At 40.2% G+C, this 13431-nt stretch overlaps 1 protein-coding gene across 2 annotated transcripts in view; it reads right to left on the bottom strand.

The window, feature by feature from the left end:
* mmp16 (matrix metallopeptidase 16) overlaps positions 1-6856 on the bottom strand; it is a 77002-nt gene extending 70146 nt beyond the window's left edge. For both annotated transcript variants that reach the window (XM_023326284.1, XM_023326285.1), the window contains exon 1: positions 6246-6856. In XM_023326284.1, coding sequence (XP_023182052.1) covers positions 6246-6371 — 126 coding nt within the window. In that variant the 5' untranslated portion in view covers positions 6372-6856. The remainder of the gene's footprint in view (positions 1-6245) is intronic.
* Between the last annotated feature and the right edge of the window lie 6575 nt (positions 6857-13431).

Below are 13431 nucleotides of genomic sequence, written 5' to 3'. Positions count from 1 at the left end.
TAATCCACCTGAAGATACAAATCAGTAAATAGATGGTGCAAAAGCTCCTGTAGCAGACAGCTCCCGTTTTTGCATATGGGACTAAAACTGAAAATGTCCAACATAGAGAAAAAAAACAAGGCCAGGATTATGACCTGTTTTTTTTTTTTTTTCAAAGAAAAGTCATCAGTCAAAGTTTTCCTCTCTTTTAGACTCAAAAAGACAACTAACAAAGCCACCTACTGAAGATTTTAATTCACCCAATAACTGAAAGGTTTGTCTCAACAGAGCAGACACCTCAGCATTATCTCATTTTGTGTTGTGTTTCGCCCATCTGGGACGTTTTCATGGAAACGATCTTCAAGATTTACATGGAGAAAACGATTACCAGCGACTCATGAGCAAAGTTTACCTGAACCATAAATTCACTCATGCATTCATCTGAAACAAGATGTGTCAACAGATGGGAGAACAATTTCGCACTCTCTTTGTTGTACAGCAGATTATCTCTGACTAAGCAACTCCGCTCAGTCTCTGGTGAGCACAGAGGCATGACTCAAGCGCTTAATGTTAGTCAGAGCACAGCACTGCACCTGATGCCTCTGTGAGTAGAATCAAGCCGGTGCGATGCTCAGGAGGCTTTGACATGTCTACAATGTGTTCCTTGAGCAATGCTTCATCAGCAAGACAAGTCTAGGTGGATCAAATGTGAATAAATCTTAATTGTACAAATAACTGAATTAGTAAAGATGTGAATTATGTTTCTTTTCTGTAAGCAAATGTAGGCTACACATGAACTAATTTACCTTGATTTAATAAGGAAAACCAAGGACTTAAAAAAATGAATGGTATCAAAAACTGCAAAAGAAATGTCTCTAAAAGTTTTAATCTTAATCCAGAGAAACGAGTGGAGTGAGCAGTTTTCTCCAGCTGTGTACACTTGCCCTTCCCCCACCCGTTGCTTAGCTACATTTTAGCACCAAGATGCACAGAGAAATTATCTCATAGTTTCAAGTCCATCCTCTCTCGGGAACATGTTGGCAAATTAGCAAAGTACCAAAATGACCCGCATCCATCTTCAAACAATACCAGACTGAACGTTTTACTGTAAATTAGCTTCGTTTTATTCTTTTGAGATTTCAACGTCTGCCAAAAATGACAAGCAGGATTTAGAAATGCTAGCAGACTAAAAGAAAGGGTCTACTTTCTTTATGAATAAATCACATAAAGACTGATGTCTGCAGTGACTAACCATGCTAACTGCTAATACAAGATGCTAATGTCAAACAACGTAAATGATATACGAACAATGTTTTACCTTTCTTTGACGATAAGTAAAACAACATTTTTAAACAACTGCTTGCTCACACTGTGAAATTGTCTCCTTGTCTATAAATTAATATGATTAATATTAATCAATGTTCACAGGAGGGCCATAATTTAATGTCGCTTAATTGTAATTGTCAACGAGAAGTTGGGATTAGCTATCAGTAGGAAAGCACCAATATTGATATCTGACAATAACATTGTTGTTATGGCTAATATCTAATATTAAATGACTTTATATACAGTATATCTATATCTATGTACAGGTTGATCACACCACTTGCATTGCTTCTCTGATTCAGTTAAACACCTCATAATCCTGTGCTGCATCACTAACACTGACTGAAAAAATTCTCACATGACCAACCAAAACCCTTCCTCCCCCCCAAAACACATAAAATAAATAGCAACAAGATGGACAACATTGGTTGTTAAAATCAGTCCAGTTTTACTTATTGGACCAATACCAATATGCTAAAAAAAAAAAAAACAGGCTAACATGAAGCCCTTAAAATCTGTATGAGCAGGTCAGAAACTGGTCACAGAAATCTAATGGGTCCAACTCAACATGAAACAATAATATAAGAATGCCATACTATCTTTTCCCATTTTAGTTGGTTGCTATGCCAACTGAAATTGCAAAAACGAAACCCTAATTTAAATGGACCGTATACTAGCATTGGTTGTTACATCACATTTTCAAAGTTCTTCAGGGGGGAAACAATTGGATAACCAGCAGCTCATAACGATTCAAAGCACAGACGGACAGAGATATAGTGTTAATTTAAGTGTTAGAAGTTGGTACAAATTACCATTTTATCACTCCCTGGCAAGCTGCATGTGCTGTAAAATGTAATCCAAGAGAAGAGAAAAGGGGAAAGCAATGAGAGGAGTGTGGCATTCTACATTAATTAGTCCACAAAGCTGTCATTGAAGCTGCCACTCAAAGAGGTAATGTTTTCTAAAAGACAGCAGCCTGCCCAGCGATTACAGGGCAGTGGCAAGATGAACTTAAACCACTCCTGTTATTTGGAGGAAATACTCACCTCTGCCTGCATTATTACCCTCTACAACCTGTGCTAGAGGTATGGGAGACAAACACGTCTATCCTCGCCGTCATAACAAGTGCAGAAAGCGGCTCCGGTGAAACTAGCTGAGTTTCCACCGTTTTCCTTTTTTTTTTTCTTGTTTGTTTACAAGCCTCCAGACGGACAGGAAGACAAGTCATTCCTAACTACCTGAAGCTAAGCTCTGCAAAAATGCATTAAAATAATGAGACAATGCACAAATCAAGTTTTTTTTTTTTTTTCTTTAAATTTTTTCTCCTCAGAGTTTTTGCGGCGCTAGTGGCTCGTATTTTTTCCACAGTGGGCAGACAGGAAGGAGGGTGAGGAAGACATGCGGCAAAGGTCGTCGGGACCGGGAGTCGAACCCGTGACGTCTGCGTCGAGGACTAAGGCCTCCAAACGTGGGGCGTGCTGACCCCCTGCGCCACCACAGCACGCCCCACAAATCAAGCTTTTGTTTGCCAAACACCTAATTCCAGTTTACTGTATGTTAGCAAATTGAAGAAAAAAAAGTGTCTTTCATATCTATATGACAAATTAGCAGAATTACATAACAAGAGGCCCAGACTGGTCAGTGAAGAATATGTTACTTTTCTGGTGCATTCCTGGATGAAATATCAAATGTTTATTAGAATCAGGAGTGAGGGATTCACAGGTAGATTACTTTTACGCTGGAGTATTATTTTCTTAAAGCACCTTATTGTTCTATTAAACTATAGAGAAAATATGCATGCAGATGCTTTACATGTATAGAAAAAAAAATCATATTATAATATCATTCATAATTCCCTAATTGGCTCTGATTCAAGTAGGAAATTATGGTGCATCTCCAATTTTCATGCTCTGATTTTGCCAGATTGTAGCTATATTATTGTTTATTTTTGTGTCGTTTTTTTTCTTTTTGAGCCAATGTTAAAAAAATGTCTTCACACTCGAAATCCCCAAGGTGGCAGATAATGAACTTTACATGTCCGCTAGTGTGTTGTCATTTGTTTTTTTTTTGAGATGGGACAGAAAGGAGTTTAAAAAAAAAACACCAACAAGAGAAGGTCCACATGTGTGGAAGCTTTGCATCATGTTGTGATGTCAGGAAGCTCAGGGATATCAAACTACTGAAACCGTTTTTATTCAACAGGGCAGCATAAATACTCCAACAAACACGTGCTCAGCGGTTTCTTTACAAGACGCAATCAGTGTCGTTCAGTATCGGGGTAGTCTTGCTTGTTCGCTCGCAGAAACACAGAGTTCTCAAATATCTTCCTTTGTTCATATGGAAACACATAGCTCCTTTGTCTCTGACTAGATGCATAATTCACAAGGACATACGCACGCTCAAGTCATACGGGGGCTGTACACTGCTTTGCTATATGTTTGAGATTTCTAAGCAACAAGTCGCAGAATCATGGCCGTGTTCCCACTAAAGCATTTCAAGGATGCGAAGGCTTGTTGGAGGAAAATAAAATTCGAAGAGGATGGCAGAGTAGAAGAGAATGCTCTAAACCACCACAACAATGTTAATGTGAAAATGACACTTTTTACTACATTGTGAATTGTGTTGTGCAGTGAAGAAATTTGGGTTAAATATCACAGAAAAAGACGACTTTTTCTCCTTCAACATAAGACAGAGAAATCTCTGTCAAACAGCAGCTCAGTCCAAAATCAGTTTCCAAGAATTATGAACGACTCTCGTTCCAAATGAAGCCTGAATCTGTTGCCAAAGAGAGCTGGTTCACAAAGCTTGTGGACATGTGACCGCGAAGCTCCAATGGCCTTCGGTAAACAACATGCCCGGACAATCTCGTTTGGTGTTCAGATGATCGATGAGATGATTTACTCTTAAAAAGTTGGATGTGAAGCGGGCAGATCAGGCTTTCTCCTAAAATCTCATGGAAGTGCCCTTTGCTTTAGTCTCCAGAGATCTCTTTCTGCTGAGCACATATAGTGGGAGGCTGAAAAAACACAAACATCTGGCATCCATCCAGCTCAAACATTTGCTCCAGTGACCTTTGTGAGGTCTTTGCTGATGTTGAAATCGCTAAGTTGTGCCTCGTTCACATGAGGCCGGTCAGAACGGGAGTTTCCATTCTTGAACATGACATGAACCACCAAGATATCTCAAACTGGACAGGTTTTTGTCTTGAATGATCTTTCTGTAAAGATCAATACCTCTTAGGCTGTATGAGAAGTAGGGTTTTATCTTGTACATATGTTGCTGATTTCATCATTCTCTTCTCTTACAGCATGTGGGAGTTGCACTAGTTCTACTTTAAAGTATGGCAATCTATTTAACCCCCAAACAAAGAGTGCTGAATGCACTAACTAGGACAAATCCTTCTTTATATCCAGCTGACAAAGACTTAAAAGTGGTGAGCAAAGTACAGTACACCGGTCTCATCATAAGCAGTGATGTATGCGATGATGACAACGTGCAAAGGCAGTGCTGCAGGTTCTGCAGGCGAGCTCATATGTTGCCACTTAAATTTTACATGTGCAGGCAATGTCACAGTAGCTCCGTTTTACAGCCTATTGTGCTTCCTTTTCACACAGCTCACTTGTAGCAATTACAAAGCCAAAGTGACAAAACATCCAGCTGACTTTTTACAATGCGTTAAAATTGAAATGTTTGACACGAAGGAGACGCGTTCAGTTAAAACAGAGATGCAACAATTCTTCCCTCTTGCTGCTCAAATAAGTGAATGCAGTGATTTATTTATTATTCTCTTGATTTTTGATGAACAGGAGGAAAAATGTAGAATAGCTCTAGAAGCTCCAGAGTTCTCAGGAGCTTCTTGGACATTTCTGCAATTCTGCTTTAAATAGAATAACACAAGCACAGCAAGCTGGTAATTTGTACATTTGGCGGTCCGCTCAGATCGCCAGCCTGCAGCCCGCTGCTTTACAGACATGTCACTTGTCGTTTGTAGTTTTAAAACAGCCTTACTTTATAAAAGTGATGGGTGGGGCTCATTGTGTTTTCACAACACTACTGTCTGTGTTTGTGGCAACAACAAAATCCTTCCAAACACCCACAGTCTTCTTGTCTTCCTTGTAAAAGATGGGGGGGGGGGGGGAAGCTGCCTTCTTTCAGCCAGCCGAGTGGCAATGTGCAGGGGGGCAAGCAGTTAGAGCAAAAAATCCCATCACTTTTTGATGGGAGTTCAGATTTGTTAGAAGGGAAACTATTGGATGGTAAGGGTTGTAAAAAGACAATGTAACTTGTATAGCCTCTTGTACCTTGATATGGGTAACTGACACGTGCCTGCTTTCACATCGATGTACACTAAAGAGATAAATCTGGTGATTACATCATATACAAATGAAAAACACATCATAACAAAGAAAGGATACGACAGAAAATATTTGCTAGCATCAAATTATAACTTTCTAAATCCTTGGCATACCTAAATACCAGCAACCTATCAATACCTTGTCTAGTAAAAGATGCCATGTTTAACCTGTGGCGTTTACGTGGGTTGCTTTATTTCATTTTATCTCGCACATGAGGGGCATTGTGTATTAATGAACATGTTGAACAACACAAAGCAACAGCAGCCAAGGTTTCTCTTAGTCTTTCTTCTATCGTTTATTTTCTTGGGGGTTTTTATGCCTATACACATAGAGGGCGATTTGATAAAGTACAGCTACAAACCAGTTGGGCTTTTCACAAAGACGCTGTTGTTGTTATTGTGGGAACAGGAGCTACACTCCGCCTGTAATACTTTTTTCGTTTGCTGTTGTTATAGGGATAATACAGCCGCACAAAGGAGCAGGCGCGTTTCTTCGTAGGTAGAGATGCTTTTTTTTTCTTTTATATATATATATATATATATATATATATATATATATATAGACAGATACCGGTCCGGTTCTTACCTCCACGCTGAACGGCTGCTCCTCTCCGTTCACGGCACATAAAATCCACAGCAACAACTGCAAGCATAACGTCCCCATAAAGCGACTATTAAGACATCTCCTGCTGCGGAGAGCCAATAAAACCATAGTGAAGCCCGTCGTTGTTGTTGTAGCTCTCTGTCCGTGCTCAGCTTTATTCACAGTCTGTGCACACACACACACACACGCGTGCGGCAGCAAATCCTAGACGTTTAGCAGCGACATCGCGGGTGTCTCCTTGCTTTTCTTCTCTTAGCGGGGCTGAAATTAAAGCTGGAGGAGATGTTTGAGATGGGAGAGAGAGAGAGAGAGAGAGAGAGAGAGAGAGAAACGGGAGAAGAAGCGGATGCGTGCGGCGCGCTCTCCTCCTCCTCTTCCTCGGCTGCGTTTCTTTTTTTTTTCTTTTTTCTTTTTTTTTCAGGGAGGAGGTTTTCCCCCGGAGGAGCGGTCACCTGTCAGCAGCCTCCCGGTGCAGCGGTCCCCGGGTCGGTCCTCCGTCGCAGCGGCCGTTGTTCCAGACGGACGCGACCAGCTCGTTCTCTGTAGGCGCGCGGCATAGCTGCCCGTTTTCAACTGCGAGTCCAATCGATTGCGCATGTGCGCACTGGCACCACTCCGCTAGCCCTCCCTCTCCATCCCTTCTCCAGCCAGTCTCCAATAAAAACAACTCGCATCCCGGCAGCTCTCTTTGCCATGTTTGACACAAGCTGAACACTTGCGGCCTTTTTTTCTTCTTTCCATTTTCTACTGTACTCCATTTGAATGTAAATAAACACTTATATAACCTCACAATACTTAGTGGAGTTTCGGTTTGTGTCTTTCCCCACCCCGGATGACAAGAACCATTGTTATAATTGTTGTACTAACACAATAAATACACAAATAAAACACTGCCGCTACTTTAAAAATGCACAAAAAATGTACTTATTCTTTACTGCACATACAACGAGGTATGTAAAACTCTACAGTGGGTCCTAAGAAATAATTGTTGCTGTCCCTAAAAAAAAACAACCCCTTAAACTTAAAATATATTTAACAGATTTTGATTTTTTTTTTTTTTTAATTTGTCTAAAGTTATATTAACCTTATGTTAAAAATAAATAAATACACGTTTCATTGCATCTGTTTGGAGCATATTTGAAATAAATTCTTCGCACAACCAGTAGAGGGCGATGACAGGACCGATCCTGTTCAAGATCACATTATTCAGCAGAACTGTTGAGAAGATGCTGATACTTACAGTCAAGGAAAATTAAACAAGCTGACCTGCTGTTACAGCAGGAAGAATAAAGTGTTCAGCCCCACTCTGTAATAAAAATCCTCCTCCAGTTTGACTAATCTTTCAATGACGATATAGGGTGTTTTAACAATTCTGGATATTATGCAGGTTCACTTCAATATGTTAATGTATTTATTGAGAGTGCTTTAAAAATGTTTAGTCATTTTATATAGGTTCATTTTACACAGACTAAAATTCTTCAAGAGCTTACTTTCAGGAATTTTAAGCAAATGAAAAGTGCAAAAATAGCTTCTTAGAATTTTTGAATAACACAGTAGACAGATTTTTAATGTAGAGATTTTGCGCAATGGCCTAAGTGCTCATGAGGAAGACTGTCCATCTGACAACTGTCTGACACTTTGTGGAGTGGTGTATCAAAGCATATCGATGGAAAGTTTAAAGGAAGAAAAAAGTGTAGAAGTTTAGTCAAAGGCTCAATGGCAACTGAGATTAAAGGAGCTTTTAGAGAGGACGGAAATCATATCGATTAGTTTGGCGGAGATTCACATGAAGTAAATATTACCTGGAGTCAATACATCAAGACCAAAAACATGCGCAGATGTAGTGCATGAGTGTTAAGCAAAATACATCCCAGCGTGTGTAGAACTAGATCCATAAAATAAATTGACTTTTCAAAAGTAATCTAATGTACTGAGTTGGACCTTTAACTAATCTTCTGACAGTTTTGGATATTATCTGATACACAACCTTAATGCCATGTAATTAAGAGCTTTCTCTCACTCGTAGAGTTCAGTTTGAAGCTCGTCCGATTTAGTTTCGTTTCTTCTGAGAATAACAAAAAGCTGAATGTGATGAGCCAGGTCAATGTTTTTCTGTTTAGCCTAACTCCAAGGGAGGATTCTGGTAAACGGCTGTGTCATTGTGTGTCAGAACAAAAAGTCAGACGGACTCCAAAATACACACATCCCCTCCCATCTTCCTCCGAGGATTCTTCTCCTTCAAAGCTGCACTGAAATTTCTACATTTTGGCTGCAGTTCAAGTGCCTTGCAGAAAGTCTTTTTTTCTTTCGAATGTTTTATCATATTACAACCGCAAACCTGAATGCCCTCAAATATGCACATGCTTTGTTAAAATCCATTATGGCGGAGGTCTGAACCTCCGCCATAGTCTCAAATCTTTTGCCGCCTCCAACAGCTTTTCTTCCAGGACTACCCGTTATTTAGCTTGAAGCTGCCAGTGCCATGTTTCAGCATGAGCACAGACGTGCTGAGGGTGGCATACTGTAAGTTTTCACATGTTGCATTTCGCATGTAGGCAAAAGCACTTACAGTTGTCCTCTTACTAGATTCTGCCACCTAAGCTGTGCTCTCCTTGTCCGTTTTTATGGACGGCCATGTTTGATCAGTCGTCTCTTCAGATGACTGACCAAACGGCGCTCTTGGAGGTTTTTAGACGTTAAATATGGCTTTATAACCTCACCAAGCTTTGAACCTCTCCACAAACAAGCTTTTCCTTGTCCGCTGTGCTCATTGTGCTTAAAAGTGCTGCTGGTTCGCCGAAGTTCTCTAACACACCTCTAAGGATTTTCGCAGGACATCAGGATTTATAACGTAAGATCAGAGCCAGGCTAAGAAAATGTTTAAAACTAAAAAATTTTGAAAACAATCAGCTACAAGAATAAAATACTAATATTACAAGAATAAAGTCATTGCATTATGAGAATGAAGTCAAAATTATCCAAGAATAAAGTTCTAGTGTTACATGAATAAAGTCATAATTTTCTAACTTTATTCTGGTAACATTATCACCTTGTAGGAGATGTATGATGTCCGACAAATTCTCAAAATTTTTTAAAATAAATGCTGAATGTTGTTGGTAAAAAAAAAAACAATTCTGGAAAAAATAATATCTCTATAAAGATAATACTCAAATGAAATATGTTTTTTTTTCTTTCGTAAAACACTTGCGACACACAGTCCCAGTGAAAAATATGCAAGTCTTTGTAATATGCAGGAATTTTAGAGTGAAATTAACATAAAACCAATAGCATTGATACAATAAAAAAACAAGTGTTTGAGCAAATAAAAATAAAATTGTACATAAAGGTTCAAGTAAATACTGACACACATACACCCCTACAGATCCAAACTAAGACTCATCAAGTTGCCTGAAGCCTTCAGCAAGGTCTAGGCGTAATTATGACGGGATGTTTGCCCATAACTCATGCAAGGTTGGCAATGTTTTATTTTAATTCGTTGTTTCAGTCCACAGACTTTGCTATTAAGCTTAATCCTCAATTCACAGTAGCAATAAGATCTGTAACTGCGTTTCTTATTTAATGGAAACACAACTGCGAAATTGTGTTTTTATTTTTACATTAGTGGAATATTGACAAAGATTAGCGCACATTAGCAATGGAAACACAGCTACTGTGACCACTAAAGCACTAAGGACGTGTTTATGTTCCGACTTTAACAGCGAAAGTTGTACTCAACACCCATTATCTCTTGACGCCTCCTAAAGTGCTGAATATCCTATTTATAACAGAGGGCAATGAGGGAAAACAGAGATTGCTGATATATCTCATCAGTGTACGCGGCAGAGCATAAATTAATGAGACAATTTATTACCAAGGAGATGATGATAATGTGTTCCTGTCACTCAGATCAGTGGCTTCTCGTGCGAAGGGTCTTCCTGTACTATTAACTGAGTTGCAGGGGGTGCAAGACTCAGCTTAAGTGTAAAACTTTCAGTCTAAAGAGGCATATTCGGGCTTATGGATGAACTCGTTTTAAAAGACAACCTTGATTGGCCTCATCTGTTTTTGCGGTTAATGTTCAATTTACGAATAATAGCCACGTTATTACAGTAGCATTTTCCAAAAAAGAATGAATGGATCTAATATTTGATTATTTCAACTGTACTATAAGTTGAGCCGGAAAAGGGTAGAGTGCCTTCTCCGGGTCAGGGGGGGTGTCCTGCCCCAAGTGGAGGAGTTTAAGTATCTCGGGATCTTGTTCACAAATGGGGGAAGAAGGGAGCGGGAGATCGACAGGCGGATTGGCGCAGCGTCTGCTGTCAAGCGGGCGCTGTACCGGTCCGTCGTGGTGAAGAGAGAGCTGAGCCAAAAAGCGAAGCTCTCGATTTACCGGTCGATCTACGTTCCCACCCTCATCTATGGCCATGAGCTTTGGGTCATGACCGAAAGAACGAGATCGCGGATACAAGCGGCCGAAATGGGTTTTCTCCGTAGGGTGGCTGGGCTCTCCCTTAGAGATAGGGTGAGAAGCTCAGTCATCCGGGAGGGACTCAGAGTAGAGCCGCTGCTCCTTCACATCGAGAGGAGCCAGTTGAGGTGGCTCGGGCATCTGGTCAGGATGCCTCCTGGACGCCTCCCTGGTGAGGTGTTCCGGGCACGTCCCACCGGGAGGAGGCCCCGGGGAAGACCCAGGACACGCTGGAGGGACTATGTCTCTCGGCTGGCCTGGGAACGCCTCGGGATTCCCCCGGAGGAGCTAGAAGAAGTGGCTGGGGAGAGGGAAGTCTGGGCCTCCCTTCTGAAGCTGCTACCCCCGCGACCCGACCTCGGATAAGCGGAAGAAGATGGATGGATGGATGGATGGATATAAGTTGTGCAGAAGTTTAAGGCAACGTCTGCCATGTAACTCCAGAAACGGAGGGTGTCTTGTAGGCTTGTGGCCTTCAATACCCAGTAATGCTGTTACCTGTTCACTTTCAAAAAGAAAAATGTGGCCACGCAGAAACGGTGATTTACTGACCAGTTATGAGGAAAATCAACATTTTAAAGGAGAACTACAAACACCTGCCTATTGTTCAGCTTTGTAAAATAATGCTAATTACATTCCTTGCTAATCTCTATAGCGCCTTACAGTCCTCCAGCAAGCAGTATGAGTCATTGTCATCATTTTATCATACTGCCTATTAAGTGCAAACAAAATAAACCAAAAACCATCAGGAATAACAATAAAAATCATCATAAATAATCTCCAGATGTATTGGACTGCTTTTCTAACTTCCTGTATCAGCTGTGCTGTAAAATATGAGCAGAAGATACTATGATTTTGTCTTCAGCAGAACGCAATGGCAGAATGTTAATAATAGATGGATTTTTATCATGGTGGATTTTAATCACCAACATTAAAGTAGCAATAATTTAAGTTATTGAACATATGACAAAAAACAACAACAACAACAACAACAAAAACACAATAAAGACGACAACAAAAAAGAGAGAATAAATCTTAAATAAAACTTGGACTTCTAAAATAATATTTTGTTGGGATGTTAAATTGCTGCTTTTCTCAAATTTGAAACAATTTGCTTAAAGTCTCCAAACAGAAACGGGGACCAGAAACTTTTCCAATAGATGATTTGGAGAAAATTGTAAAATTATTATTTGTGAGTCTTTTACTTCTTTGCTGTTACTTCTTTGTTGTTGTTTATGACACTGAAAAATCCTTTGGTCTACCCGGAAACAAGGCAGAGGAACAGCAAAAGTCAGAGATTCAGAAGAGAAAATAGTCTTCTCAGCTGCTTCCTTTCACATATTTCAGGAGAAATTTCAATAAAGGATAAAAACGCTGTAAAAATCAATAGGGTCATAACTCAGGTTTTGTTAAGCTTTTGTGTGTCTTCAAGCACCCGTAAATCTTAATTTTAAATGGCGTATCAGTTTTGCTTTGATTCAGTTATCATCAATGTTTGCATAAAATTTGCCACATCTGAACTCACACTGAAGAGGTTTGCAAAATATGCACGTTTGCAGACATATGCAGAGAGTTTGACAGGACACAGTCAGAATCTCTGCAAAACAAGAAAGAATGAAAAGAGATCATTTATAGCTACATTAATGTGCGCAAACAATGAAATTGAAGGTGTGTTCTTCATCTGTATTCTGCGCCGTCCTTCCACTCGTGCGGCGCTTTTGCCAGGACTCTCGACAGCCTCTCTCTGCAAAGCGATGCAGCTCCATCTCTTCGCGGCTGCATCTGCTCCCGGTCAGACGTCGCTCATCTCCTGGCAGCATGAACCCAAATCGTTCCGTCTGTCTCCCTCTCTCCAGGAGCAAAGAGGTTAGCGGAAAAGATACGACGAGGAGAGGCCTGCAATCTGCCGAGGATAAATTGCTCCTGCTTTAAAATCAAGAGCTCCAGAGATGGCGTAAATATGGCGTGGTGTCCTGGAGATGAACAAGTCGTTCACATTTCTGATTTGGCTGGACATTTAAAAAGAAGTCTAAAATCTCTTTAGGTTTTGTGGCGTAAAAGAAAAACAAAAAAAATCATCAATGTCCAGGTGTTTTGTTTGGATTTTATGAGATGGAACCAACACAAAATAGTGAAGTGGTAAAAAAATAAATTAATTCTTAAATAATTTGCAGTGTTAACATTTCTGCGTCAGCTCTGCAGATCTAGTGACTAAAAGTGTTGCCTATTCTTCAACGCAAAGAAGCTCAAATCCAACAGATTGGACGGAGCACGTCTGTGAACATTACGGTAATTTTCACGTTTTGCCACCAGGTTCCCAATTGGACTTATGTCTGAACTTTGACTAGGACAATTCTGTAACTACTGTTGTCTGCCTGTAAGGTGAACATCAGATGCGCATGTAGTCTGAAGGTTTTTTTTAACCCTCTAAGCTTGTTCACTACCTTTTCCCTGATAACATTTGTTGCCCCTCATCATGGTGTCTTACAGAAAAGCTCAGGTGGACTGCCTTCACTAATTTACTTCTTAAGGAAAACAGTTGCGCTGAATTTCACTGAGTGAGTATCACAGCAAACAGGGCTGAATCCACGGAGAAGAAGTAACACATAAAATACAGATTCTTCCACTTTTGTGTGTGTGTGTGTGTGTGTGTGTGTGTGAGAGAGAATCCCATCTTAGGAGGCTTTGTTTCCTATATTA

This window comes from Xiphophorus maculatus, chromosome 21 (assembly GCF_002775205.1).
Source record: "Xiphophorus maculatus strain JP 163 A chromosome 21, X_maculatus-5.0-male, whole genome shotgun sequence".
Classification (NCBI taxonomy): Eukaryota; Metazoa; Chordata; class Actinopteri; order Cyprinodontiformes; family Poeciliidae; genus Xiphophorus; species Xiphophorus maculatus.
This window is presented reverse-complemented; position numbering and strand designations above follow the sequence as displayed.